Below are 25,853 nucleotides of genomic sequence, written 5' to 3'. Positions count from 1 at the left end.
TGTTACCTCAGGGACAATCTTCCTCAAGCAAAAAGAGGAAGATTGGCAACAGGTGTTAGCTCAGGGCCACTCTTCCTCACCAAAAAAAAAAAGTTAAACACAGCTGTCACACTGTTGCTGGCAGGAATGGCGGGAAAGTGGTAATTTCAAGAACTATAGCCTATTTTGTGAAAAATCTGAGTGTTTTTGAAATTAAAAATATATAAACTTTTTGACTTAGCAATCCTACTACTGAGAACTCTATCCCATGAAGATACAGTTTTGAAGCAACTTGCACTAAAAACAGCCATTCTACTCTTCCGTTTTTCTTCTGTCAGTTTATCATTTAATCACTGTGATCTGAATCGATTCCTGTGTATTGATAAGTGTTTTTGGTTTCCTCTCATTTCAGAACTCTCTTGATAGAGCCCAAGCAGCCAAGAACAAAGGCAACAAATATTTTAAAGCAGGAAAATATGAACAAGCTATTCAGTGCTATACCGAGGCTATCAGCTTGTGCCCTACAGAGAAGAACGTTGACCTTTCCACGTTTTATCAAAACAGAGCTGCTGCCTTTGAGCAGTTGGTATGTATCCTAGGTTGTTTTTTCTGTTCTTTTTGTTTCTCTTTATTTGCATAACGTTTCAGTTAATGCCACTCAAATAAATCTAATAAATTTTTTGAAGTTGTTTTGAAATTATAGGATTTTTGTTTTGTTTTTATGTCCTTTAATTACCTAACTTTTTAAGAACAAATTTTACTTTTGCTGGTCAAATTTAAAGTTGTATATATAAGATTTTATAAAGTTAGATAAACAGAAAGTTAAAGCTTCTGGTGACCCTATCTTCTTCAATAGTTTTAGGTTATTTTCTCAACTTTTTTATCTCTATAAATGTAATAGTAGCATATGTGGGAGAAAAAAAGACCAAAAATGAGTTCCTATTATATATATTGTTTGCAACATTTTTTCAGTTGCCACTGTATCTTGTACAGCTTTTCATGGCACGTGCATAGCACATTCATTCTTTTTCAAGGCTGTGTGTAGTAACTGTTGTATGGTTGTATGGTGGAAAACATCTCCCTGTTGGTGAATATTTGGATTGCTTCCTGTTTTCCCTGTTGCATTCAGTGTTGCAGTAAATATTTTTGCATAGTTTTGGGAGGCTGAAATTGTAGAATAAAATTCTAGAAACAGGAAATATAAAGAGATAGCATCAATACCTACTCCTAACAATAATATATGAGTGTGCTTGTTTTCCAGTATTCTTGCCAACTGTATTATCAGTCTTAATAATTTCTGCCACTGTCCTAGGAGAAAAATACTCTCTTATTGTCTTTATTTGTGCTTTTTGAGATGTTGCTGAAGTTGGCTGTCCTATTCTATGTTTATTGGGCATTTGTATTCTCTGCATTTATTTGTTCAACCAAATTTTATTGACTGTCTCATATATGGAAGGTTACTATGGTAGGAGCTTTGTTTGTAAAAGCGAACAATTATGCATAGAACTTGAGGATGGCTAAACAATGAACTATTAAGTGACATTTTGATAAATGCTTTGATGAAACACATGCTTCTGTAATAGAGGAATGACTGGAGGTGGGGTTGGTGCATAAAACAGTGGAGAAGAGAGTGTTACAAATAGGGGAAACAGCATGTATAATTTCTCTGAGACAGGAAAGATTTTGGTGTGATCCTTTATCCTTCTTTAGTATAAAGGATCCTGGAGTACAGAGAGAGAAAATCGGAGAGGTAGCGGAGGCCAGACCAGGCAAACCCTTGCAATGTTTGGAAAGCTGAGACCAACAGAACTTGCTGTTGCATTGGTGGTGAAGGGTGAAGAGAAGCAGGAATCTTAATAGTGAGGAGGGAAAAGTGGGGAAGGAGTGAGACAGCTAAGGAGACAGTTGAGTTGAGAAATGTCTCTATTTTAGAAGAGTGGTCTGGGCTAAGGAGATATTCTTGGGAGTCATCTAATTTTAGATGTTACATAAGGCCAGGACACTAGATGTGATCACTTAGGGCAAGAGAAGAGAGGCCTGGAGGGTTCCAGCATGTGGAGAGCAGTGGAGGGGAGAATTCAGCGAAGGAAATCCAGGAGGTGGGTGGGAATGAAGTAGAGTGGCAACTCTTTGGAGGTTTGCAATAAAGAGAAGCTGAGAGATGGGGTGGTACCTGCAGGCCTTATGGAATCAAAGGAGGGTTTAAACTATGGAAAATACTAAGCAAGTGTTTTTATGCTCGTGGGAATGATTCAGTAGAGAAGCAGATTGATGCAGAGGTGGGATAGCTACCGGAGTGAAGTCCTTGAAGTGGGGAGAGTGTGGGTCCAGATCACAGATGGAGGGTTGGCCTTTGATGAAGAGGGGCACTTCCTCAGTGTTGGATGATAACACTGACGGGGGAAGAAGGAGAGCGTAAGAGCACATAGATGCAGGTAGGTTTACAGGTTTGGTGGTAGAGCTATGGCCTAAGTATGTCCTTGCCTATTTTTAAAAACCAAGTTGCTTGTCTTTATTATACATATTTATATGAGCTGTTGTATTGTGGATATTAACTCTTTGTATGTGTTGGGAATATTTTTTTCTATTGTGGGACTCTTAATACTCAGCCTATAAAGATTGGAAAACTGATTTCTGTCAAACAGTGCTTCCATTAGTGTGACTTTTTTTAATACTTTCAATTACAGCAAAAATGGAAAGAGGTGGCACAAGATTGTACAAAGGCTGTTGAACTTAATCCCAAATATGTGAAAGCTCTCTTTAGACGTGCAAAAGCCCACGAGAAGCTAGACAATAAGAAGGAATGTTTAGAAGGTGAGGGTATTTTTGTATTTACATACGAAAATTACTAAAGGCTTTGTAGTCATTGGTAAATTTATATGAAACTCTGCTTATGAGTAGAGAAGTCAGTTGTATTTAAAAGTTTGGCTCTTCCTCAGTTGAGACTTTGTTTTCTAGCTTAAATTGAGATTGCTGGTACTTGAGTATTGTCTCTGTTCCCAAGTATGGAGTTAAATCAGCATTAAGATTTGGAGTTTATATACCACACATTTAAACTTGGCAATTAATCAGCATCAGTGTAATTCCATGAGTAAGAAATCAGAAAAGAGGTTTTCCTAAGTGATAGTGTTTCTGAGATTGTACATATTTTCAGTTAAATATCTTATATAAATGTGAAATAATTTTGAGGTGAATCATTAAAGAAAACATTTGTTTTTTGCCTTTGGTGTTTTCAAACGTTATTTTATACCCAATTAGAAATTATGTGATTGGTACAAAGCACCAAGTGAATTTACTATTCTCACTAAATACTATAAATATTCTGCGGCCTCTGATTGGCCATATCTACTGCCAAAACTTCATTTAGAGTATAGGCCACTGGCTTTTAAAGTACATTCTTTTACGTGACATGGAGCTAAACCAAAGTTTAATTCTCCAATCTAAAAGTGCTTTCCACTACATATTTAAATCTGCTTTAAAAGCATCAATAATCAGAAGATCTCGCCATTATTATTTTTTAAAAATAACATTACTATCTAAGAGAAAAAAACTATTTTATTTAAAAAATCTGGATTACCAAGTGAGAGCAGTTTAGAGAACATTTTAGAAAAATTTGAGGTTTTGTGGTGTAATGTACTTTGTTGGTGGGTGGGAGGAGTGTTGCTTTGGAAAAGAGAATTCTGAGTTTTGAGCCAGACCTTGAAGTTATTAACAGATAATAACTTACAGAGAGGACATTAAATAGGGTTTAGATAGGAGAAATGGGATGGGAAAAAGACAGTGACGTTGGCACTAGTCTGATTATCAGCAGGATATGTAGCAGGTTGACTTGTTTGGAAGAGCAAGGATTTGGAATCGTGAGAAACTGAGTTCAGAAGGAGAGGGAAGAGCCAAGGTTGAGAGGTTAAGGAACCGCTGATCTTTTTGATTTCAAATCCCTGTATCTTGAGCTGTGGCATAACCAGATGAAAATGGTGTTTTGAAGCAGATTTAAATTGAGAGTTCTGTGGCGGGATGGCGTTGGAGACAAGGAATAACCCTGAGACCTATAAAAATAATCAGATATGAGAGAGCCACATATGTTGATTTGGCCTTTAGTTACTGGCCAGAAGAGAATATTGCTGGGTTCCTTGTTTTATTTGCTGTGTAGAATGTTAGGGTGGTGAGAAACATAACAAATCATACAGTACAGTCCCTTTCATTTCACAGGTGAGGAAAGTGAATCGCAGAGAAGTGGAGACTTGCTGAGAGAACTTTGAGTTCAGTCATAGATATAAAACTAAATTGTTAAGAATCAATTTATTGGAAATGAAATCGATAGTCACATAAGGCTCTGAATTTAATTTGGCTTTCTGTGCTAACATTATGTCCATTTGATGCTGCTAATCATCTTTGCAGTAATTTCATACTTACTCTTGTTTTTTCCATCATTTCTAGATGTCACCGCTGTGTGTATATTAGAAGGGTTCCAAAATCAACAGAGCATGCTGTTAGCTGATAAAGTTCTTAAACTTCTTGGAAAAGAGAAAGCCAAAGAAAAATACAAGGTAAATTATTCTGAGTTGGTTAATAGAGGGAATATACATTGTGAAGGGTCATTTCTAATTTATACCTCTTAAATTTGGGCACGAGGGTAATGGGAATGACTGAAAGTAGATCTGGATTATATTTCTTTTTCCTATAGTCTTGGTCTTTTGTGGCTTATCTTTTTAAAATAAGAATGTAGGCTATGTCCAATATTGTACCTGGGGAATATTGAAGGAATTCTTCTATATTAGGAGTGGCCAAACAATGGTGTATGGTTCAAATCCAGTCTGACACCTGTTTTTATAAATAATGTTTTATTGAAACTCAGCCACTCACACATTGTTTTTGGCTGCTTTTAAGCTACAACAGCAGACTTGAGTGGTTGTGACAGAGACTATATGGCCCGCAAAGACTAAAATGTTTACTCTCTGGCCTTGTACGGAAAAATTTGCCAACCTCTGTTCTGTATCATTAAAGTTTTTAAAGGTATATTGTATAAATTGGCATTGGTTATAGGCAGTTAGTAACAGATGGTTTAATTCAAGAAACATGTATTGAACAAAGCTCCATCGTGGGCATTTTAGAAGGGTGGGTACAAAGGCCTGGTTTTTCTTTTTTTTTTTTATTTTTTGTGAGGAAGATCAGCCCTGAGCTAACATCCATGCTAATCCTCCTCTTTGTGCTGAGGAAGACCGGCTCTGAGCTAACATCTATTGCCAATCCTCCTCCTTTTTTTTGCCCCAAAGTCCTAGTAGATAGTTGTATGTCATAGTTGTACATCCTGCTAGTTGCTGTATGTGGGACGTGGCCTCAGCATGGCCGGACAAGCGGTGTATCGGTGGGCGCCTGGGATCTGGACCCGGGCCGCCAGTAGCGGAGCGTGTGCACTTAACCGCTAAGCCACGGGGCCGGCCCAAAGGCCTGGTTCTTGCCCTTATAGAATTATAGTGTAGTGAGACCATTAATAAGTACAAAAGGCACATTATAGTGAAGTGTCACAGAGGGATTAAGTAGAGTGCTGTGGGAGTACCACAGGCATCGCTAAACATCAATGGAGATTTTCTGCTAAATTTCAGTACTATCAAGGCGATTGTTGCTTTTTTCTTTAATAATAACTTGCTTTTCTGTTAAATTGATTTTAATAAGCTGTATTTTTAATTTTACATCTCTGAATATTAGCTGAGTTAAACAGCACTGAAACAGGTTTCTTCACTGCAGGACTTCCACGTGTTAGGATGTGTTGTGACTCTCCAAGAGGAATATGGCTGTAGTGGTTTTCAGTCTCTAAACTATGGAAAGTTTTTTCGCTTGAGCATCTCATAGAACTGGTGTTCCTCAAAACACTTTGTGAAAATATCATGTTAGAGTCTCACAAGTTGAACCTCGAAGGAACCTAGTTTCCTTGTGTATTCTTATATCTTGTTATTGTTGACTAATTATACTGGTTGGCCTGCAGGGTGGTAAGAAAATATAAGATAACTGACATTTACAAAGGTTCCAAATCAGTTTCCACATATATTTTCTAATCTGTTTGTACGCCACTTTGTAAATTACAGAATACTTTTCATATTATTGTTTTTATTTTTATAATAACCCTATAAGATAAATTAAGGCAAGTATTTTTATTGCCATTTTAGAAATGAGAAGACTGAAAATGACATGTGCCAGGTCATGTAGCTAATAAGTGGCAGAGCTAGAATTTGTATCTTGTTCCTTTGATACTTAGGTCTGTTACTTCTAACATAATGTTTTCATAACTATTTTTTTTGTTTTGAGGAAGATTAGCCCTGAACTAACATCTGTTGCCAAACCTCCTCTTTTTTGCTGAGGAAGATTGGCCCTGGGCTAACATCCGTGCCCATCTTCCTCTACTTTATATGGGACGCCACCACAGCATGGCTTGATGAGCGATGTGTAGGTCTGCGCCCAGGATCCAAATCCGCGAAACCCGGGCCGCCAAAGCAGAGCACACGAACTTAACCACTACACCACCGGGCTGGCCCCTGTTTTCATTTTAAATTTGTAACTCTGTGTGGAAGGCAAGGAGATGGTAGCTTCATTTTCTAAGCTGGAATAGGGAACTAAAAGATATTAATGATTTACTCAGCCTTCAGTAAGTGCTGTTTAAATTTCTGTTTCAGCTTTTGTGCAGGGTGGTAAATGATTACCACTGTGTATTCCTACTCAGAGTCGGTAGTGAAATACTGAAGTTAGGCATATTTGTCACTTGATGGGTGACCATCTGATTTAAAATATTTATTTGTATAATCCTAAATTAAGACATATTGACTCTCTCCCTAGAGAGAGCACAAAAATAGAGGTTTTCCCTTAGATTTCCTGTTCAGTTTTCCTCTTTCCCCACTCTCATCTATCCTTGATCAGATCATTTACTTACAAAGCCAGATTCCTTTTTTTTCCCTCCTTCAAATACAGAAATATTGGGCTGGCCCCGTGGCTTAGTGGTTAAGTGCGCGCGCTCCGCTGCTGGCGGCCCAGGTTCAGATCCCGGGCGGCACCGACGCACCGCTTCTCCAGCCATGCTGAGGCCGCGTCCCACATACAGCAACTAGAAGGATGTGCAGCTATGACATACAACTATCTACTGGGGCTTTGGGGGAAAAATAAATAAATAAAATTATAAAATAAAAAAAAAAACAGATATTAAATCAACCAAAATAACAGAAATGATATTTGTTATACATACAATTTAAAATACCATATTTCCAGGGGCCGGCCCCGTGGGCTAGTGGTTAAGTTCAGCATGTTGCACTTCAGTGGCCCGAGTTCCTGGGTTTGGATCCTAGGCACAGGGACCTACACCACTCGTCAGCAGCCATGCGGTGGCAGCGACCCACATATAAAATAGAGGAAGATCGGCACAGGTGTTAGCTCAGGTCAAATCTTCCTCAAACAAAAAGAGGAAGATTGGCAACAGATGTTAGCTCAGGTCAAATCTGCCTCAGCAAAAAAAAAAAAAAAAAAAATGTTTCCGTTTGTAGATAAAGGATCCAAATTATATTATGAGAGCCCTTTGGCTATTTTATTCCCTCTTCTGTCTTCCTTTAAAACTTTATCATCTGAATTGTGCTATAAGGAGAAACAGAATACTCCTATAATTATGAATCAGGTTGCGATGCCAAAAAGTAATAATTAAAACAGGAAATGTGATTTCCTTCTCACTTTCAAAGGCACTTACTGTAACGGAGATCTTCGGATGCGGTACAACTAGAGGACGTTTGAGCACTCGTGTGAGACTTGGGCTTGAGTGATAAATTGAGATGCCAGTCTTCTAGGACAGGGACCAGGAGAAGGAGATAATTTTAACTCAGCAGTTATTTGCCTTTTGTGTTCCAGATTTCACCTTCTTTTACTTTTGCTTTTAGTGAGTGGTTCTAAGAGTTCTTGATATTTTATGACTTTGGAGAGGGGAAGGGCTCTCACTGAAAACCTGCTTTGAACAGCTAGGACTGGCGGCTTTACCATTTCCACTGCCTCTTGTCCTGTTTGGAGCCTAAGATTTGAAAGTGAGATTCCAATTTTCACAAGTCATTCTCAGCATTCTACAAATGTACCTGCTTCTTTGGTTAGTGTTTTCTCATTTTGATATATTTTAAATGATTAAATTTCAGAATCGTGAACCTCTGATGCCATCTCCACAGTTTATTAAATCTTACTTCAGTTCTTTCACGGATGATATAATTTCTCAGCCCATGCTTAAAGGAGAGAAGTCTGATGAAGATAAAGACAAGGAAGGGGAGGCGTTAGAAGTAAAAGAAAAGTAAGTGTGTCAAGCGTAGTATCTGCTTAATGTTTTGGGGAGGATTTTTGGTTTTGTTTTTGGTTTTTTGCTGCCATAGAGCTCAAGTGGGACTCTGAGCCATCTCAAAAAAAAACCTATCTATAGATAGATATAAATATAAATATAATAACAGTTATAATATATAATAATATTATCATTATGATAAAAACACTTCTCCTCTCACATGTGTCTGTTACACCCTGAGAGTTCCTTCTCTGGTGACTCAGGTTTTACTGCTGCGAGCTGCTCTCACGGGCCTACGTGACATTCTCAAGAGGACCCTCAGTGCATCGGGTGGTTGACTGTAATTGAATAGGGCATTTTCTTGACAATTACCCTGTAGGTCAGCATGTAAATGTTTTAATGCAGGGAAGTTTGTAATTCATAAACTGTGAGATGCTTAGGAGTGCCCAAAAGAATGACTTTCTTCACGGTTTTTTCTGCTTACCTAGGAAAATGCTATTCTTTGGGCTTCTTGTGTTTGCTCCTGTAGAGAGTTGAAACCAAACAAGATGCTACGTTTACAACTGGAGATCAAGTGATACTATGTAGTATATAAGCCATCTAGCCTGCTTATCCATTGGTAATTATCAATACTTGTTAAGGCCAGCTCTCCTCTCTGAGAGAAGGTATAATATTATTACCAGTATGACATTTTTTTGTGTGTGTGAGGAAGATTAGCCCTGAGCTAACATCCGCTGCCAATCCTCCTCTTTTTGCTGAGGAAGATTGGCCCTGGGCTAACATCCGTGCCCATCTTCCTCTACTTTATATGGGACACCGCCACAGCACAGCTTGACAAGCAGTGTGTCGGTGCGCGCCTGGGATCTGAACCTGCAAACCCCAAGCCGCCGCAGCGGAGCGCGCACACTTAACCGCCTGAGCCACTGGGCCGGGCCCCATCAGCATGACATTTTTTGATGAGTTTGGAAGAGAAGGGAGTATTGTACCTATAGGAAAGCATTGTTTTGCATCTATAGCATATTGGAAGGTTTGAGGAAACAGATTGCTTTTGATTTGTACCTCCCCATTTTTCTACCACTGTTGGCTACCTTTTAAGGGAAGATTCTATGTATAATTGTACCAAGATTTTCAAGTTTTAATTAGTTGATATGCAGTCTTTTCAGAAAATTGTAGTTGGAAAGTAAATGTTTAGGATGATGCCAGTAATTGCCTCTTCTGGTTAGGAAATAGTCCTTGTTCCAGATAAGCTACAATGGAGTTAACACCATTATTCTAAAAGCTGTAGTTAGAGGTGGCAGGACACAGCTGCCTCTCACCTAAACACTGACTGGAGTTGGACCTAGTTTTGAATTCCATTTTACTCTGAACCTTAGCTTCATCATTTTTTAAATGGGGCCAATAATACTTACCTTTGAGGGTTGTTGTGAGGTTTAGAGGTCACGTTTATAAGTATCTAGCGCGTAGGTTCTCAACAAGCAGGAACCATTATTACTTCCAATCTAAAGTGCAAGGGATATTAGAATGTAATTAAAGGAAAGATTAGCACAGAATTTACAAAATTTTGACCAACATAACTTTGTCACTTGCCAGTTTTCTGTATTGAGAATATATAACAAATGAAATGCGAAAATGTACTTTAATTTACAGTGCCTTTTATCTGTAAGACTCCTTATTGGTCATTTAGTATAAATTTCTTTTCAGTTCAAAAAAATTGCTTCTGCAAGCATCCTCTATAAAAGTCACCATCTTAGAAGAATAATGATATTGTGGTCACTGCATTTTAAAAAGTAGGGAAGCTTGTTTTTTTAAAGTCTTATTTGATGGAAGAGTCTTCCTTTAAATTTTCTTCTTTGATATTTCCACCTATTCATTCTAGGGCTGTTCTTTTAGGTAAAACCACACAACTTCTGGATGAGAGCCCTTCAGATATATCCCTGCCTCCAGTCTTGCTCCCTTACAGTCCATTTTCCACAGCACAGCCAGAGTGATCTTTACAAAGCATAGGTCGAGTCACACCTCTGCCCTTGGCTTCTGTGACCCCTAGACTCACTTGATTATTTCCTGTTTCCCTGTTCTTTCTGTTAGTCATAAAAGAACTGTTGAGTGCCACCAGTGTGCCACAGATGTGAAGGTGAATAAGACAGGATCCTTGCTCACATTGCACAGCAGTCTGTCATTAGCTTATCCTTCCACATTTCTAAATGTTGAGCCCTGCGTGGTAACTCTAGGTTTCTGCCAGTGACTCTGCTGGTTCTTTTTTTAAAACTCTCTTTCCAAGGCATCAAGAAAATCCAGTCTGCATCAAAAATCCTAATCTGTTACCTCCCTGCCCTACTCCAGTCCCACACTGGCTGATTAACTTGTTAAGGGGAAATGGACAATTGCTTAACTCAGGTATACTAAATGTGGCAAGTTTTAGCATTTGATCCTTTCTTAGTAAATAATTTCCTATGTTCATTTTTATTTTCAGTTCTGGATATTTAAAGGCCAAACAGTATATGGAAGAAGAAAACTATGATAAAATCATAAGTGAATGCTCAAAAGAAATAGATGCTCAAGGCAAATACATGGCAGAAGCATTATTACTACGAGCCACCTTCTACCTGCTTATTGGCAATGCCAATGCGGCCAAACCAGATTTAGATAAGGTCATCAGTTTGAAAGATGCTAACGTGAAGGTACATTTAAAAATGTGTGTGTGTGTGCATGTGAAGAAAATTAGTAAGTAAAAATGAGGCTTTTAGATGTGTTTTGCCAAATTTTTCGCATTTCAATTGCCATTCTCCAAAAGACTATTTTTGTTTTGGAAGAAACTACACCTAATAATGATTGAGCTGGTACAGTGAAACTGAGACATACATATCAGTGCTGCTCATCTTGAGCTGGGAAGGGATTTTTCCCACAGCGTCTGGCAGCTTCAGCTTCCCCTTGCAGCCGCCGCCTGCTGTGCTGGGCTCGGGAGGAGTGAGGCTGGTGGAGCAGTGCTGTCGTGATGCTGTGAGGAGCTTGCGTGCGTGCTGCAGGGTTATAAAGTGCGTGCAGTAGACATAAACACATTCAGTCATACATTCTGAAAGATTTTGTGTTACGGGAAGAAAAACACAGGTTCTGAAAATACAGTATAGAAATATACCAAAAGTTTTTAGAGTTCTGTGGTCGGAACAGCTTTCCATTTTCCAAGTGTTCTTATGTGTATGTAATTATTTCTGTAATTAAGAATTAGGGGGAGTCTGTTGAATTCTGTGAGCCTTCTACTCTGTAACAAGACAGAGCTTAGCCACCAACTCTATTCCTTACTAGTTTATTAACATCTCTGTGGCCTGTTTCCTCATTGAATTAAGTGAACTCAGGCTTTCTTCACCTCCATTCATGTATTTTGTGGAATATAAAAGTTGTTTTCAAGGCCTTAGTATTGTTAACAAATTATCTTCTTATAAACAAAAGTAATGACCACTAAGTATTTATTAAAAGTTCCTTTCAAAATGAGATTTTCAAATTGAAGATACCCTAGTAATATTATCTTTAATTTTATTTCCTGCTGATTACAAATATGTTCTGTTTTTTGTTTTTTGTTTTGTGGAAGATCAGACCTAAGCTAACATCCATGCCAATCCTCCTTTTTTGTGAGGAGGACCGGCCCTGAGCTACCATCTGTTGCCAATCCTCCTCCTTTTTTTTCCCCTTTTTTCCCCAAAGCCCCAGTAGGTAGTTGTATGTCATAGTTGCACATCCTTCTAGTTGCTGCATGTGGGACGTGGCCTCAGCATGGCCGGAGAAGTGGTGCCTCGGTGCGCGCCCGGGATCCGAACCCGGGCTGCCAGTAGCAGAGCGCACGCACTTAACCGCTAAGCCACAGGGCCGGCCCAAATATCTTCTGTTTTGTATTTTTGTTAAAATTAGGGGGACATCCTTGTTTGTTTCACTGAGGAAGACATTTATATGTACTTTTGTCTTGAAAAATTCTTTCATGATCATGACTTTTGGTTTTGTTTTTTTTTTTTTAATTTTTTGTTTATTGCAGTAACATTGGTTTATAACATTGTAAAAATTTCAGGTGTACATCATTGTACTTCTATTTCTGCATAGATTACATCATGTTCACCACCAAAATACTAATACAACCCATCACCACACATATGTACCGAATTATCCCTTTCACCCTCCTCCCTCCCCCCTTCCCCTCTGGTAACCACCAATCCAATCTCTGTCCCTATGTGCTTGTTTATTGTTGTTATTATCTACTACTTAATGAAGGAAATCATACGGTATTTGACCTTCTCCCTCTGACTTATTTCACTTTGCATTATACCCTCAATGTCCATCCACGTTGTCACAAATGGCTGGATTTCATCGTTTCTTATGGCTGAGTAGTATTCCATTGTGTATATATACCACAGCTTCTTTATCCATTCATCCCTTGATGGGCACTTAGGTTGCTTCCAAGTCTTGGCTATTGTGAATAACGCTGCAATGAACACAGGGGTGCATGTACCTTTGCAAATTGGTGTTTTCAAGTTCTTTGGATAAATACCCAACAGTGGAATAGCTGGATCATATGGTAGTTCTATCCTTGCTTTTTTGAGGAATCGCCATACTGTTTTCCATAGTGGCTGCACCAGTTTGCACTCCCACCAGCAGTGTATGAGAGTTCCCTTCTCTCCACATCCTCTCCAACACATGTTGTTTCCTGTCTTGTTAATTATAGCCATTCTGACGGGCGTGAGGTGATATCTCATTGTAGTTTTGATTTGCATTTCCCTGATAGTTAGTGATTTTGAACATCTTTTCATGTGTCTGTTGGCCATCTGTATATCTTCTTTGGAGAAATGTCTGTTCAGGTCTTTTGCCCATTTTTTAATTGGGTTGGTAGTTTTGTTGTTGTTGAGATGCATGAGTTCTTTATATATTTTGGAGATTAAGCCCTTATCAGAAGTATGGTTTGCAAATATCTTCTCCCAATTGTTAGGTTGTCTTTTTGTTTTGTTGATGGTTTCCTTTGCTGTGCAGAAGATTTTAGTTTGATGTAGTCCCATTTGTTTATTTTTTCTATTGTTTCTCTTGCCCGGTCAGATGTGGTGTTTGAAAAGATGTTGCTAAGACCGATGTCGAAGAGCGTGCTGCCTATGTTTTCTTCTAGAAGTTTCATAGTTTCAGGTCTTACATTCAAATCTTTAATCCATTTGGAGTTAATTTTTGTGTATGGTGTAAGGTAAGGGTCTACTTTCATTTTTTTGCATGTGGCTATCCAGTTTTCCCAACACCATTTGTTGAAGAGACTTTCTTTTCCCCATTGTATGTTCTTGGCTCCTTTGTCAAAGATTAGCTGTCCATAGATGTGTGGGTTTATTTCTGGGCTTTCGATTCTATTCCATTGATCTGTGTGTCTGTTTTTGTGCCAGTACCATGCTGTTTTGGTTACTATAGCTTTGTAGTATATTTTGAAATCAGGGAGTGTGATACCTCCAGCTTTGTTCTTTTTTCTCAGGATTCCTTTAGCTATTCGGGGTCTTTTGTTGTTCCATATAAATTTTAGGATTCTTTGTTCTATTTCTGTGAAAAATGTTGTTGGAACTTTGATAGGGATTGCATTGAATCTATAGATGGCTTTAGGAAGTATGGACATCTTAACTATGTTAATTCTTCCAATCCAAGAGCACGGAATATCTTTCCATTTCTTTGTGTCTTCTTCAATTTCTTTCAGAAATGTTTTATAGTTTTCGGTGTACAGATCTTTCACCTCTTTGGTTAAGTTTATTCCTAGGTATTTTATTCTTTTTGTTGCAATTGTAAATGGGATGGTATTCTTAATTTCTCTTTCTGCTACTTGGTTGTTAGTGTACAGAAATGCAACTGATTTTTGTATGTTGATTTTTGTATCCTGCAACTTTACCATATTCGTTTTTTACTTCTAAAAGTTTTCTGGTGGATTCTTTAGGGTTTTCTATATATAAAATCATGTCATCTGCAAATAGTGACAGTTTCACTTCTTCCTTTCCAATTTGGATCCCTTTTATTTCTTTCTCTTGCCTGATTGCTCTGGCTAGGACTTCCAATACTATGTTAAATAGGAGTGGTGAGAGTGGGCATCCTTGTCTGGTTCCTGTTCTTAGAGGGATAGCTTTCAGTTTTTCACCATTGAGGATGATATTAGCTGTGGGTTTCTCATATATGGTCTTTATTATGTTGAGGTACTTTCCTTCTATCCCCATTTTATTCAGAGTTTTTATCATAAATGGATGCTGTATCTTGTCAAATGCTTTCTCTGCATCTATTGAGATGATCATGTGATTTTTGTTCTTCATTTTATTAATGTGGTGTATTACGTTGATTGATTTGCGAATGTTAAACCATCCCTGCATCCCTGGAATAAATCCCACTTGATCATGGTGTATAATCTTTTTAACGTATTGTTGTATGCGATTTGCTAGTATTTTGTTGAGGATTTTTGCATTGATGTTCATCAGTGATATTGGCCTGTAATTTTCTTTTTTTGTGTTGTCCTTGTCTGGTTTTGGTTTCAGGGTAATGTCAGCTTCAGAGAATGAGTTAGGAGCTTCCCCCTCCTCAATTTTTGGAAGAGTTTGAGAAGGATAGGTATTAAGTCTTCTTTGAATGTTTGGTAGAATTCACCAGGGAAGCCGTCTGGTCCTGGACTTTTATTTTTGGGGAGGTTTTTGATTACTGTTTCGATCTCCTTACTGGTGATTGGTCTATTCAAATTCTCTACTTCTTCTTGATCCAGTTTTGGAAGGTTGTATGATTCTAAGAATTTATCCATTTCTTCCAGATTGTCGAATTGGTTGGCATATAGCTTTTCATAGTATTCTCTTATAATCTTTTGTATTTCTGAGCTGTCTGGTGGAACCTCTCCTCTTTCATTTCTGAGTTTACTTATTTGTGCCTTCTCTCTTTTTTTCTTGGTGGGTCTAGCTAAAGGTTTGTCAATTTTGTTGATCTTTTCAAAGAACCAGCTCTTGGTTTTATTAATTTTTTCTATTTTTTTTTTGGTCTCTATTTCATTAATTTCTGCTTTGATTTTTATTATTTCCCTTCTTCTACTGATTTTGGGCTTTGTTTGTTCTTCTTTTTCCAGTTCCTTTAGGTGCATTGTTAGATTGTTTATTTGAGATTTTTCTTTTTTGTTGAGATAGGCCTGTATCGCTATAAACTTCCCTCTTAGAACCGCTTTTGCTGTATCCCATAAATTCTGGCATGTCGTATTTCATTTTCATTTGTCTCCAGGTATTTTTTGATTTCTTCTTTGATTTCTTCGTTAACCCAGTCGTTGTTCAGTAGCATTTTGTTTAATCTCCATGTATCTGTGGCTTTTCTGATTTTCTTCCTATAGTTGATTTCTAGTTTCATACCGTTGTGGTCAGAAAAGATGCTTGGTATTATTTCAATCTTCTTAAATTTATGGAGACTTGTTTTGTGGCCTAATATGTGATCAATCCTGGAGAATGTTCCATGTGCATTTGAAAAGAACGTGTATTCTTCGGTTTTTGGATGGAATGCTCTGTATATGTCTACTAGGTCCATCTAGTAATGATGCCTATCATATGCCATGTACAAAAATTAACTCAAAATGGATCAGAGACCTAAATGTAAGCGCTAAACCTATAAAATTCTGAGAAGAAAACAGGAGGAAATCTTCATTACCTTGGATTAAGCAGTGGTTCCTTAGATACGACACCGAAAACACAAGCGACCAAAAAAAAAAAAAAAAAGATTTCATCAAAATTAAAAACTTTTTTCATTGAAAGGGTATCGTCAAAGAAAAAGAAAACACATTCCACAGAATGGGAGAAAATATTCACAAATCATGTATCTGATAAGGGGATTGGATTCAAAATATATAAAGAACTCGTGTTACAATTCAACAATAAAGAGACAACACAATTTAAAATTAGGAGAAGGATCTGAATAGACATTTCTTCAAAGAATATTTACAAATGGCCAATAATAACATGAAAAGATGCTCAGCATTATTAACCATTAGGGAAATGCAAATCAAAATCCAATGAGATATCACTTTGCACCTACTAGGATGGCTATAATCAGAAAGATGGCTGTGGAGAAATTGAAACTCTCATCTGTTGCTGGTGGGAATTTGAAATGGTAAATCTCTTTGGAAATTAGTTTGGGAGTTCCTTAAAAAGTTAAACATAGAGTTACCACATGACCCGCAGTTCCTCTCCTAGGTGTACACTGAAGGGAAGTGAATGCAAATGTCAGCACAAAAACTTGTACGTGAATGTTCATAGCAGCATTATTCATAATAGCCAAAAAGTGAAAGTGACTCGAATGTGCATCACCTGATGAACAGAGAAACAAGATGTAGTATATCTACACAATGGAATATTATTCAGCCATAAAAAATAATGAAGTGCTGACATACTACAACATAGATGAACCTTGAAAAAATGCTAAATGAAAGAAGCCAGACACAAAAAGACCACATAACGTATGGTTCCATTTGTATGAAATGTCCAGAATATACAAATCCAATAGAAATAGAAAATAGATTGATGGTTTCCAGGGGCTGAGGATTAGGGGGGAAATGGGGAGTGACTGCTAATGTGTATGAGGTTTCTTTTGGGAGTGATGAAAATGTTCTGGAATTAGTGGTGATGGGAGTTCCTCAAAAAGTTAAACTTAGAGTTACCGTATGACTCAGCAATTCTTCTGGGTCATATTGCACATCTGTGAATATACTAAAAATGACTAACTTGTACACCTTAAAAGGGTGAGCTTTATGGTATGTGAATTATATCTCAATAAAGCTGTTATTTTTAAAAAACTAAATTGGAATAAAAAGTAGTAATGGTGAACCTTTTCTCATTTGGGATGTGTAGCTTCGAGCAAATGCTCTCATCAAAAGAGGCAGCATGTACATGCAGCAGCAGCAGCCTCTGCTGTCCACTCAAGATTTTAACATGGCCGCCGACATCGACCCTCAGAACGCAGATGTGTATCACCACCGAGGACAGGTAAGTCTGTCTTACCCAGAGTTCTGACCTCGGATTGAGGAATTGGACGCCATTTTAGAGAATGTCTTCAAGTGTTCTTATATCCCTTCTGCTGGCTGTGAACAGAGTATCACAGTGGTTTACACCTTGGGTTGGCATTTATTTAGTCCCATCTGGAACATTTGTCCTTATAATTCTGGTATTATTAAAAAAAGAGAAATGGAAGGTACAAATATTGGCTTGCCAGTTCAAGCTTGTTTTTCAGGTGTTTCTGGTTTATAGGTTTTCAGTGAGTAAAACATTAAAAACATTTAGTGAGCGTTTTGAGTTAATGTTAGAATTAACAGAATGATTTTTGTGGGCTTCCTGCTGTAAAGAAATACTAGCTTGAACTATCCAAACAGTACCAAAAAAGTCACTTCTGAACAGAGTTTTATAACGTGCATGTTTGTTTTTTAGTAAAAATATATAGTGAAGAAAACAATTCCCAATTTCACCTCATCTGAGGAAAGCATGGCTTTATAATCTGCTTGTTTAACGTGGCTTCTTGGAATGCATTATGTTAGAAAGTGTGAGCTCTCCATATAATAACAGAAAAGCTAAATTTCTTTCGAATGGAGAATTTTACATAATATTTCTGTCTGAAGGGTCTTAAGAAGTGTTCAGATAACCTCTTAAATATTGACATTTTGATCCTTACTGATAGTATCTTAAGATAAATTTGAAAGGTAATTATCTGATGTCTGATCTTCTTTGAAACTTGAAAGTACAGAGATGTTTAGTTTTCTAGAAGAAGGGGGTTCTTGCTGGAGAGTCATCAAAACTTCAGTGTAAGAACGGTAGGTTTGTAGTGCTTTTTAAAAAATTGGGCACTAGTTTTAAGTTTTAGAATCTTTCCTTTAAAATTACAAGATTTGGGCCGGCCCCGTGGCTTAGCGGTTAAGTGCGTGCGCTCTGATGCTGGCGGCCCGGGTTCGGATCCCGGGCGCGCACAGACCCAGCGCTTCTCCCGCCATGCTGAGGCCAAGTCCCACATACAGCAACTGGAAGGATGTGCAACTATGACATACAACTATCTACTGGGGCTTTGGGGGAAAAAAATAAATAAATAAAATTATAAAAAAAAAATAAAAATAAAAAAATAAAATTACAAGATTTTCTAGTTCAGCATTTCTAGAAAGTAATTCTATATTGAATAATTACTACATGCTTAGCATTATGCTGAGCTATGACAAGAGACGCAGTGTGTACTTGACTGGTGCTCCGTTATTCTGAGTTGCGTTTATTTATGGTCTTTTTCCGTAGCTGAAAATACTGCTTGATCAAGTTGAAGAAGCAGTGGCAGATTTTGATGAATGTATTAGATTAAGACCTGAGTCTGCTCTGGCACAAGCTCAGAAATGTTTTGCATTGGTAGGTTCTGTTTTCTTTTGTGTTTTTCTAAACATCATTTTTATTTCCCATTGTTAACAAAAATGAGTATCATTGTCTACAAAATCATCTGTTTTTACCCTGCAGGATAACTACGGGGGAAAGCGTGTTAGGTTAGGGAAGTAGAACTGTTTGTCCTCGTTGAGGGGCTGCTCCTGTATTTACCGGGATGTTTTCTTTGAGTTCGTCTTGATGGGCGTTTGGCACTGATTGTATGCCCAGTGATCACCCTGCTTCTCTGCCATAAACCAGTCCAAAGGAAAAAAGCATTTTGAGCAGATATTCTGCTCTCTCATCTTAACTTTGTAGAGCTATTAGTAACACAAAGCTGAAAATCAGGTAAAATAAGTCCATTTCTAGTGAAATGAGGCACTTCCGGTTAGCCCGAGTCCTAAAATAAATTTTCTTTTATTAGAGAAATAAATTGGGTCACAAACACATGTATATTATAGACAAAAAATGTTATTAGATGAAGGAGCTTTATAACACTTTCAGTAAACTGATAATACATTATGTTAGATTTAAAATTCCCCCATTTATATGCAAGGTTAATTTCCTACAAGTTAGCATGCTCTCTTCTAGAGTACTGAACATCTTGAGGTTGTCAAGTGGCTGTGAAGGCCCAGTTGCACACAGCCTTCAGATCCTTGGAACCCTTTTAGATGCAGCAAATTACATTAGCAAATCATCTGCTTTTCTGGGAATATTTATGTAATTTTGTGTGACTTTTGTAATAGGTTAACATTCCATGAGTTTTTGAGTTCTTAATTTGATAGTCCTGTTTTGATTTTCAAACAGTATCGCCAGGCATATACAGGAAACAATTCTTCAGAAATCCAAGCAGCGATGAAAGGTTTTGAAGAGGTCATAAAGAAATTTCCAAGGTGTGCTGAAGGCTATGCCCTGTATGCCCAGGTAAATGTAATTTTTTGTATTTTTTTCAGTTCTAGGGCTTTTTAAAAGAACTGCATGTGTCTGCTGAATCCCACTGTGGAAATCAGTGAACACTGCTTCTCTGTTGCAGCTTCTGTGAAAGCAGGTGGCTTTGTTCCCACTTTGATGCTCCTGGCCCCCAGGGTGGGCCTGAGTCACCTCAGGAGGGTCTTCTGTGTTATGCAATTTGAAAACCATGGCTCTGAACTCATAACTGGGGAAGCTCAAGCAGAGCGTTTCCCTCATGTTTCATCTGGATTGGGTTTGCAAAATTTAATTACCTTAGGAACATTTACTATATGCAGTTGGTGGGAAGAGTTTTCTGTCTATTTGATCACTGTCCTTTTAAATGGTTAGATAGGCTGTAAATAGCTCGTTTTAATTTCTCTATGATTTGTCTAAAATTCTTAAAGCTTACCTTGGTTTAGGATTGAAGCGATGGCGAGTATGATTTAAATTTGAATTATTTTCACTTTTTAATTATAGTCTGAAGTCTTTGAAAACTTGTTTATTAATTTTAAGTCATCCATTTAAGTGAAAATGTGTAGCTTCTTATAGCCACAGTTAGACTTCCTCCCCCAACTAAATGGTCTCTGACAATTTTCACTCTTAGTCTTTAAGTTGAAAGTTGCTTTTGATATCTACGTAAACCAGCCTTTTCAATACTCTATTTAATATCTTTTCTATCTTATTCTTTTTATTCTGAATAAATGTTGTCTCCCCAAACATCACAGAAATAGGAAACATTTGAAAATGACCATCTGTGGTAGACTCCTACCTCCAAACCATTCTTAAGGTTGTTTTGTTTTTAATTTCCTTCATGCTATCTTCAGTCAAGTTATAAGAAAAATTCCACAGGGTGAAACTTTTTAAGGGTTTATTGAGAGGGACTATGAGAAGATTGATTTGTGTTAGATCTGTTCTTTAAAAGTCCTGCACATCTTTGCATTTTTAGGGATTGAAATTCTGGGATATGAAGTACAACCCAGAAATTCTTTATCTCAGTTTGAAATAATCTTATCTCTTCACTCGTTGTTCTTACAATTCCTAGACAGGATGGTGATGATAAAAAATGAATAAATGATAAAAAATGATAAATGATAAAAAAATGAAACGTTGATTCCTGACTGTGTACTCTAATTAACTGTGAAAGCATGTACTATATAAAATTTTATAGAATGTATAGAAGTTAAAATAGGGCAAACATATATTATAATTGTATGACATTTGTATTGAATAGGTACACTTGGGTTTATGCCTTATATTTAATTAAGACTAAACAAGAAGGTGGCAACACCATCCTCATCACTGAAGTGAAATTCAGAAGGGCTTTTTTGGTGCAGATTTTTATGAGCAGCTAAAAGAGAAAAGGCCACTGAATAGCTTTTAAAGAAACCAATACTAGGTACAAGTCTTTCCTAATTTCACATTTCCGTGTCACTGTGCTACCTTCAGAATAGGTTTGGGCTTCCTTGAGCTGTCTTCCTGTCAGCACGAGCATTGTTACAGTCTGTTGGCACTCATTCTGTCCTTTGATCCCTCTTCCAATTTCTGCTTCACTACATAGATAGACTGTTATGTATAATGTAACTTTTTGTTTATATACACACAAACACACACATATATTTTTATATAGTTACATAGTCTAACTTTTTTCTTTTAACTCTCAAGCTTGAGCTCAGATGCTGGCCAGTTCTCAAAGTTACAGTTTGAGCTGGTATCCACATAACCAAGGCTTCCATTTCTGCCATGGGTTTTGCCTTAAAATAGTTGATTGTAGCTGCCTTTTTTCTTTTATCAATCATTTTTAAGGAATGACTCTGATAATAGTTAACACACATACCTGAACTTATCCTTCCAAATGAGTATTTTCTCTAAAGTAAGACGTATTATGATAAATTATGAATAAGGGACATGGGTGTACTGTGAGAATCTGATATTGCAACTAGCACCGGGAATGGGATTTTCTGTACTCTACAGTTTACCAGATCATCTCCTGTTGCACATAACTAACCACTGGCCAAAAGGAGAGGACTCTTAAGATTTCATGTTTGTAACAATGCTCCGAAAAAAACCCAAGAAGTAAGTTTGTATCCTCACAGCATCATAATTTGGTAATGAATAGATAAATGGAGTAAATTTTAATAATTAATAAGCAATATACTTTTAACTGCTTAGGTTGACAGTTAGCTTAATATAACTGAAGTATCTCCTCACATAGGCATTAACAGATCAACAACAGTTTGGTAAAGCTGATGAAATGTATGATAAATGTATTGATTTGGAACCAGATAATGCCACAACATATGTTCATAAAGGGTATGTATTTTTGTGGTTCTTTTTGTTCCAGTAACAAATTAAATTTCTTGCATAGTAATAAGATGGATTTCTTTTGGTCACTGAGGAGAAGGAGACTGTGGTAGAGAGTATCAGTGAGTTAACTGACAAATTTCTTAATGCTGTGGATGCTTCACTGTTAATTTTTAAATTTTGCTTATGTTTCATTCTTTTTTGTGTGTGTGTGAGGAAGATCATTCCTGAGCTAACATCCGTGCTAATCCTCCTCTTTTTGCTGAGGAAGACCGGCTCTGAGCTAACATCTATTGCCAGTCCTCCTCCTTTTTTTTTTTTTCCCCAAAGCCCCAGTAGATAGTTGTATGTCATAGTTGCACGTCCTTCTAGTTGCTGTATGTAGAATGCGGCCTCAGCATGGCCGGAGAAGTGGTGCGTCGGTGCGCACCCGGGATCTGAACCCGGGCCGCCAGTTGTGGAGTGCGAGCACTTAACCGCTAAGCCACGGGGCTGGCCCTGTTTCATTCTTATACAGCAATTAGTAAATGTACTGTTTTCATTCTAGCTTAAGGATTTTGTGTCTGAACATCCTGTCAAATGTTAACTTGTATCAAACTAGGAAACACCTAAAATAAGTTTTTCCTGTCCTTGTGTACTTTATCATTAAAAAACTTTACTTAAATTTTTTTTACAAAGTAAAACATTAAGCTGTGCAGGGTAGGTTAGTAATGGAGCCTAGACCGTTGGACACTTTTTTCATAATAAGGAATTGAGACTACGAAAGCAATATAAATTGAGAAAAAAACAATTTGATGCTGATTATATACTGTTTTAGATTTTGTTTTTCCTTATAAATTAAGTTATAAATTCATTGAGGGGAGAAATTGAATCATGCACTTACATTCTGTTGATACCAGGCCATGGTCACATCTGACTGCCGTTCTGTGTTTGCAGTTTACTTCAACTTCAGTGGAAGCAAGATCTGGACAGAGGTTTGGAGCTTATCAGCAAGGCCATTGAAATTGACAATAAATGTGATTTTGCATATGAAACCATGGGAACTATTGAAGTGCAAAGGTAACTCTAGAGTCTTTTCTTAGGAAATATAAGGCAGCTCCATAAATATTTATCTTTTCACTCCTCTCATTAGACATATGTTTTTGTCAATATCCATTAAATTATTAAGTCTTAAGATGTTAGGCCTTTTGAGGCAAGCTTCCCTCAAAACTATACAGTTTTGATTTATATCGTTTCATTACTTTTCCAGCTTAGAAGTCATATTTAGAAAGGTAAGTCAAGCATATGCATTAGAAAGGGAAACTTGATCTTTCTCTAATACCTGTTGTGTGTTCTTTCTTCTTTTCTTCTTCTTATTTCTGTTGGAGGAAAAAAAACACCAGCAGTGTGCTTGGGCAGTGCAGTGTAGCACAGGATTGGTAGCCAGGTTGCCAGAAGATCTAGGTCCTACTGCAGAGAAGCAACCAGCCAAGTCACTGGACAAGTTGCAACATCATCTCTGAGTCCCTGAGTTTTCTTTAAAATGAGGGAGTTGGTTAAGATTTTTTGCAACTCTGACTTCCCGTAACTTCTTGTTTTGTGTAAGTCTTTATTCAGAGTTGCACTTGCGATTCACCATTACCAGGTGACAACTGTTCATGCCATAGAATTTAGTGTAGTATATCATCTTAATACTGGTATTGCCATCCATGTGAGTACCTGCTCTGTGCCAGGTACTGAACTTCAGGTGTTTTCCAAATATTATTTCAATTGATCTTTACCCCAGTCCTTATAAAGGTAGAGATTGTATGATCCTCAATTTAACTGAAGAGTGTAGGAACTAATGCCTAGACTGGTTAAGATAGCAAGGTTACATGGTGAGCCAGTAGTAGAAACAGGATATGAGCCCATATTCCACTGATGCCACAGCAGCTGATCTTGCCATATCACTTGTCAGGAACAAGTAGCAGTTAGTTGTTTCACTTACCCATCATTCAGCCTCTCCTGGGGTCTTCTTTCTGCTCCAGCATAGGCAAAATATATATAGATGATGAAAATCTTTGTAGTTCTTTGGAATCATTCTATACCAACAGTTGCATGTAAATGTTAAATTATTTCTTAATTGCCAGTTCGTTAATGTGAATAAAATATTCTCATACTAGGATAGGATGAGGTAGTGGTTCTTAATCTCTTGAGCAAAGCTGTGGGTTTATCTTAGAGTAATGCACATACAAAAAGACTGCATTTAAGTTGTTCATAGAGCCTGGGTTAAGGACTTCTGATTTATGGGGTTTGATGGATTTTGTTGGTGTGTTAATTGTACTTCAAGAAATCCATTCTAAATCCTGCCTTACAAAGAAATGAGTCTGAATGAATGAATGAAATGGCTAATTATCCTAGGATTTAGCAAATCCTCTACCTAATATCTGAATATGAACTCTTGAAAGAAGTTTTTTTTTTTTTTTAAATAAGTCTATCATGTAGCCATGTATTATAGTAGGAGATTAAATACACCCCAGAGGTACATCATACTTAGAGTCTAACGGGCATATATATAGTACAGACTTATATTGAAAGATTACATGCATGTATGCATATATACATAGCTAATACCAGTTACTTACAACAGTTCTTGGTTCTTGGCAGGTATGTAAAGCCTAACCATACTTAGACTGTAAGAGGTAAATTATATGTTTTTGACCAAACATATTCATTCATTTATTCAAAAAACAGATACTAATTATCAGGCATTGTACTAGGAATTGAGGTCCTAGGAATTGAGAGGTGTCCTTAATTATCTAGTAAGACTATGGTGTAAACAAATACATATTCATCTAACTATACATGGAATGTCAGTAGAACTACGCGAACACTGGGGAAAGTGCAGTCAATTCCCCTGGAGAGGGAAGGGGAAAATATTTTTTGTGAGGATATTGTGTGTGAACTGGGCCTTAGAAAGGTGAGGATTTGACTCGAATCAGGCAGAGAGGCAGTAAATCGTCTGAGCACTGTGTACAGGGATGAGCATGTGGCACAGAGAACTTGGGGAGACCTGCGGGACTGGGTGGAGGTGCATGGGGTGGGAGACACTGGGAAGAGAGGAGGCGGAAAGAAGGTGGGCTCACGTGATCTGTGCAGGGAAGGCCCCCGAATATGCAGATGTTCTGAGTCTAGGTCACTGCTTTCTGAAGGAGCTCGTGATGCAATAGACCACGCAGGATGTAGGAACCAGACAGGATTATGATTTTAAATAAGTCATTTAATTTCTCTGGTCTCACTGTTCTTACCCGTAAACAGAGACGAGAAGAGGTATAGTGTGAGCACGTAGTATTTGTAATTGTAGCTGACGTTCACTGAGTGCTTTCTATGCGCTAGGCATTGTTTTGTTTGTTATAAAGAAGCCTTTTGTTAGAATCATAGTTGAAACTTAGTGGTCACACTCCACGGAGCATCAATTAGAAACTTCATTGCATTCCATGAAGTGCTTGTTGAATCTGAGACGTTTAAAATTTTTGTTCTTTTAGAGGAAACATGGAGAAAGCCATTGACATGTTCAACAAAGCTATTAACCTGGCCAAATCGGAGATGGAGATGGCTCATCTGTACTCACTCTGTGATGCCGCCCATGCCCAGACAGAAGTTGCAAAGAAATACGGATTAAAACCACCAACATTGTAAAACAGGGGGAAGGAAAATGACCCTCTTTTTAGGAGAAGTTTACCCCTCTTCAACTGACCCTTAAGGACACTGTCATGAACTGTGGTGACCGGTGGAACTTCGTATTTCTGTGTGTGCTGTTGTGCGTCACGTCTGTGTCACGGTAGCTGTCGAAGGGGGTCTGCTGTGTCGCAGCTTCTGTTCCCTGTGCAACAAAAGCTTAGAATCTGTTAAAGGGATAGCAAAACAAAGCTGCAGGGTACACGTGATAATTGGCCATGCAAATAAAAACTCTGATTTGTTGA

The 25,853-nt window shown here is 37.7% G+C and overlaps 1 protein-coding gene across 1 annotated transcript in view; it reads left to right on the top strand.

Annotated features, from left to right (window-relative positions):
- Positions 1-25,853, top strand: part of TOMM70 (translocase of outer mitochondrial membrane 70) — a 36,386-nt gene extending 10,533 nt beyond the window's left edge. Inside the window, exons 2-12 of the mRNA XM_004439954.3 lie at positions 392-565; positions 2,667-2,793; positions 4,417-4,526; positions 8,136-8,284; positions 10,740-10,947; positions 17,125-17,259; positions 18,544-18,651; positions 19,468-19,584; positions 21,824-21,921; positions 22,849-22,971; positions 25,416-25,853. Coding sequence (XP_004440011.2) covers positions 392-565; positions 2,667-2,793; positions 4,417-4,526; positions 8,136-8,284; positions 10,740-10,947; positions 17,125-17,259; positions 18,544-18,651; positions 19,468-19,584; positions 21,824-21,921; positions 22,849-22,971; positions 25,416-25,569 — 1,503 coding nt within the window. The 3' untranslated portion in view covers positions 25,570-25,853. The remainder of the gene's footprint in view (positions 1-391; positions 566-2,666; positions 2,794-4,416; positions 4,527-8,135; positions 8,285-10,739; positions 10,948-17,124; positions 17,260-18,543; positions 18,652-19,467; positions 19,585-21,823; positions 21,922-22,848; positions 22,972-25,415) is intronic.

The sequence above is a fragment of the Ceratotherium simum genome, chromosome 15 (genome assembly GCF_057802395.1).
Source record: "Ceratotherium simum simum isolate JZ-2026a chromosome 15, ASM5780239v1, whole genome shotgun sequence".
Lineage (NCBI taxonomy): Eukaryota > Metazoa > Chordata > Mammalia > Perissodactyla > Rhinocerotidae > Ceratotherium > Ceratotherium simum.
Note: the sequence above shows the minus strand (reverse complement) of the source record. Positions and strands in the feature narration are given on the sequence as shown.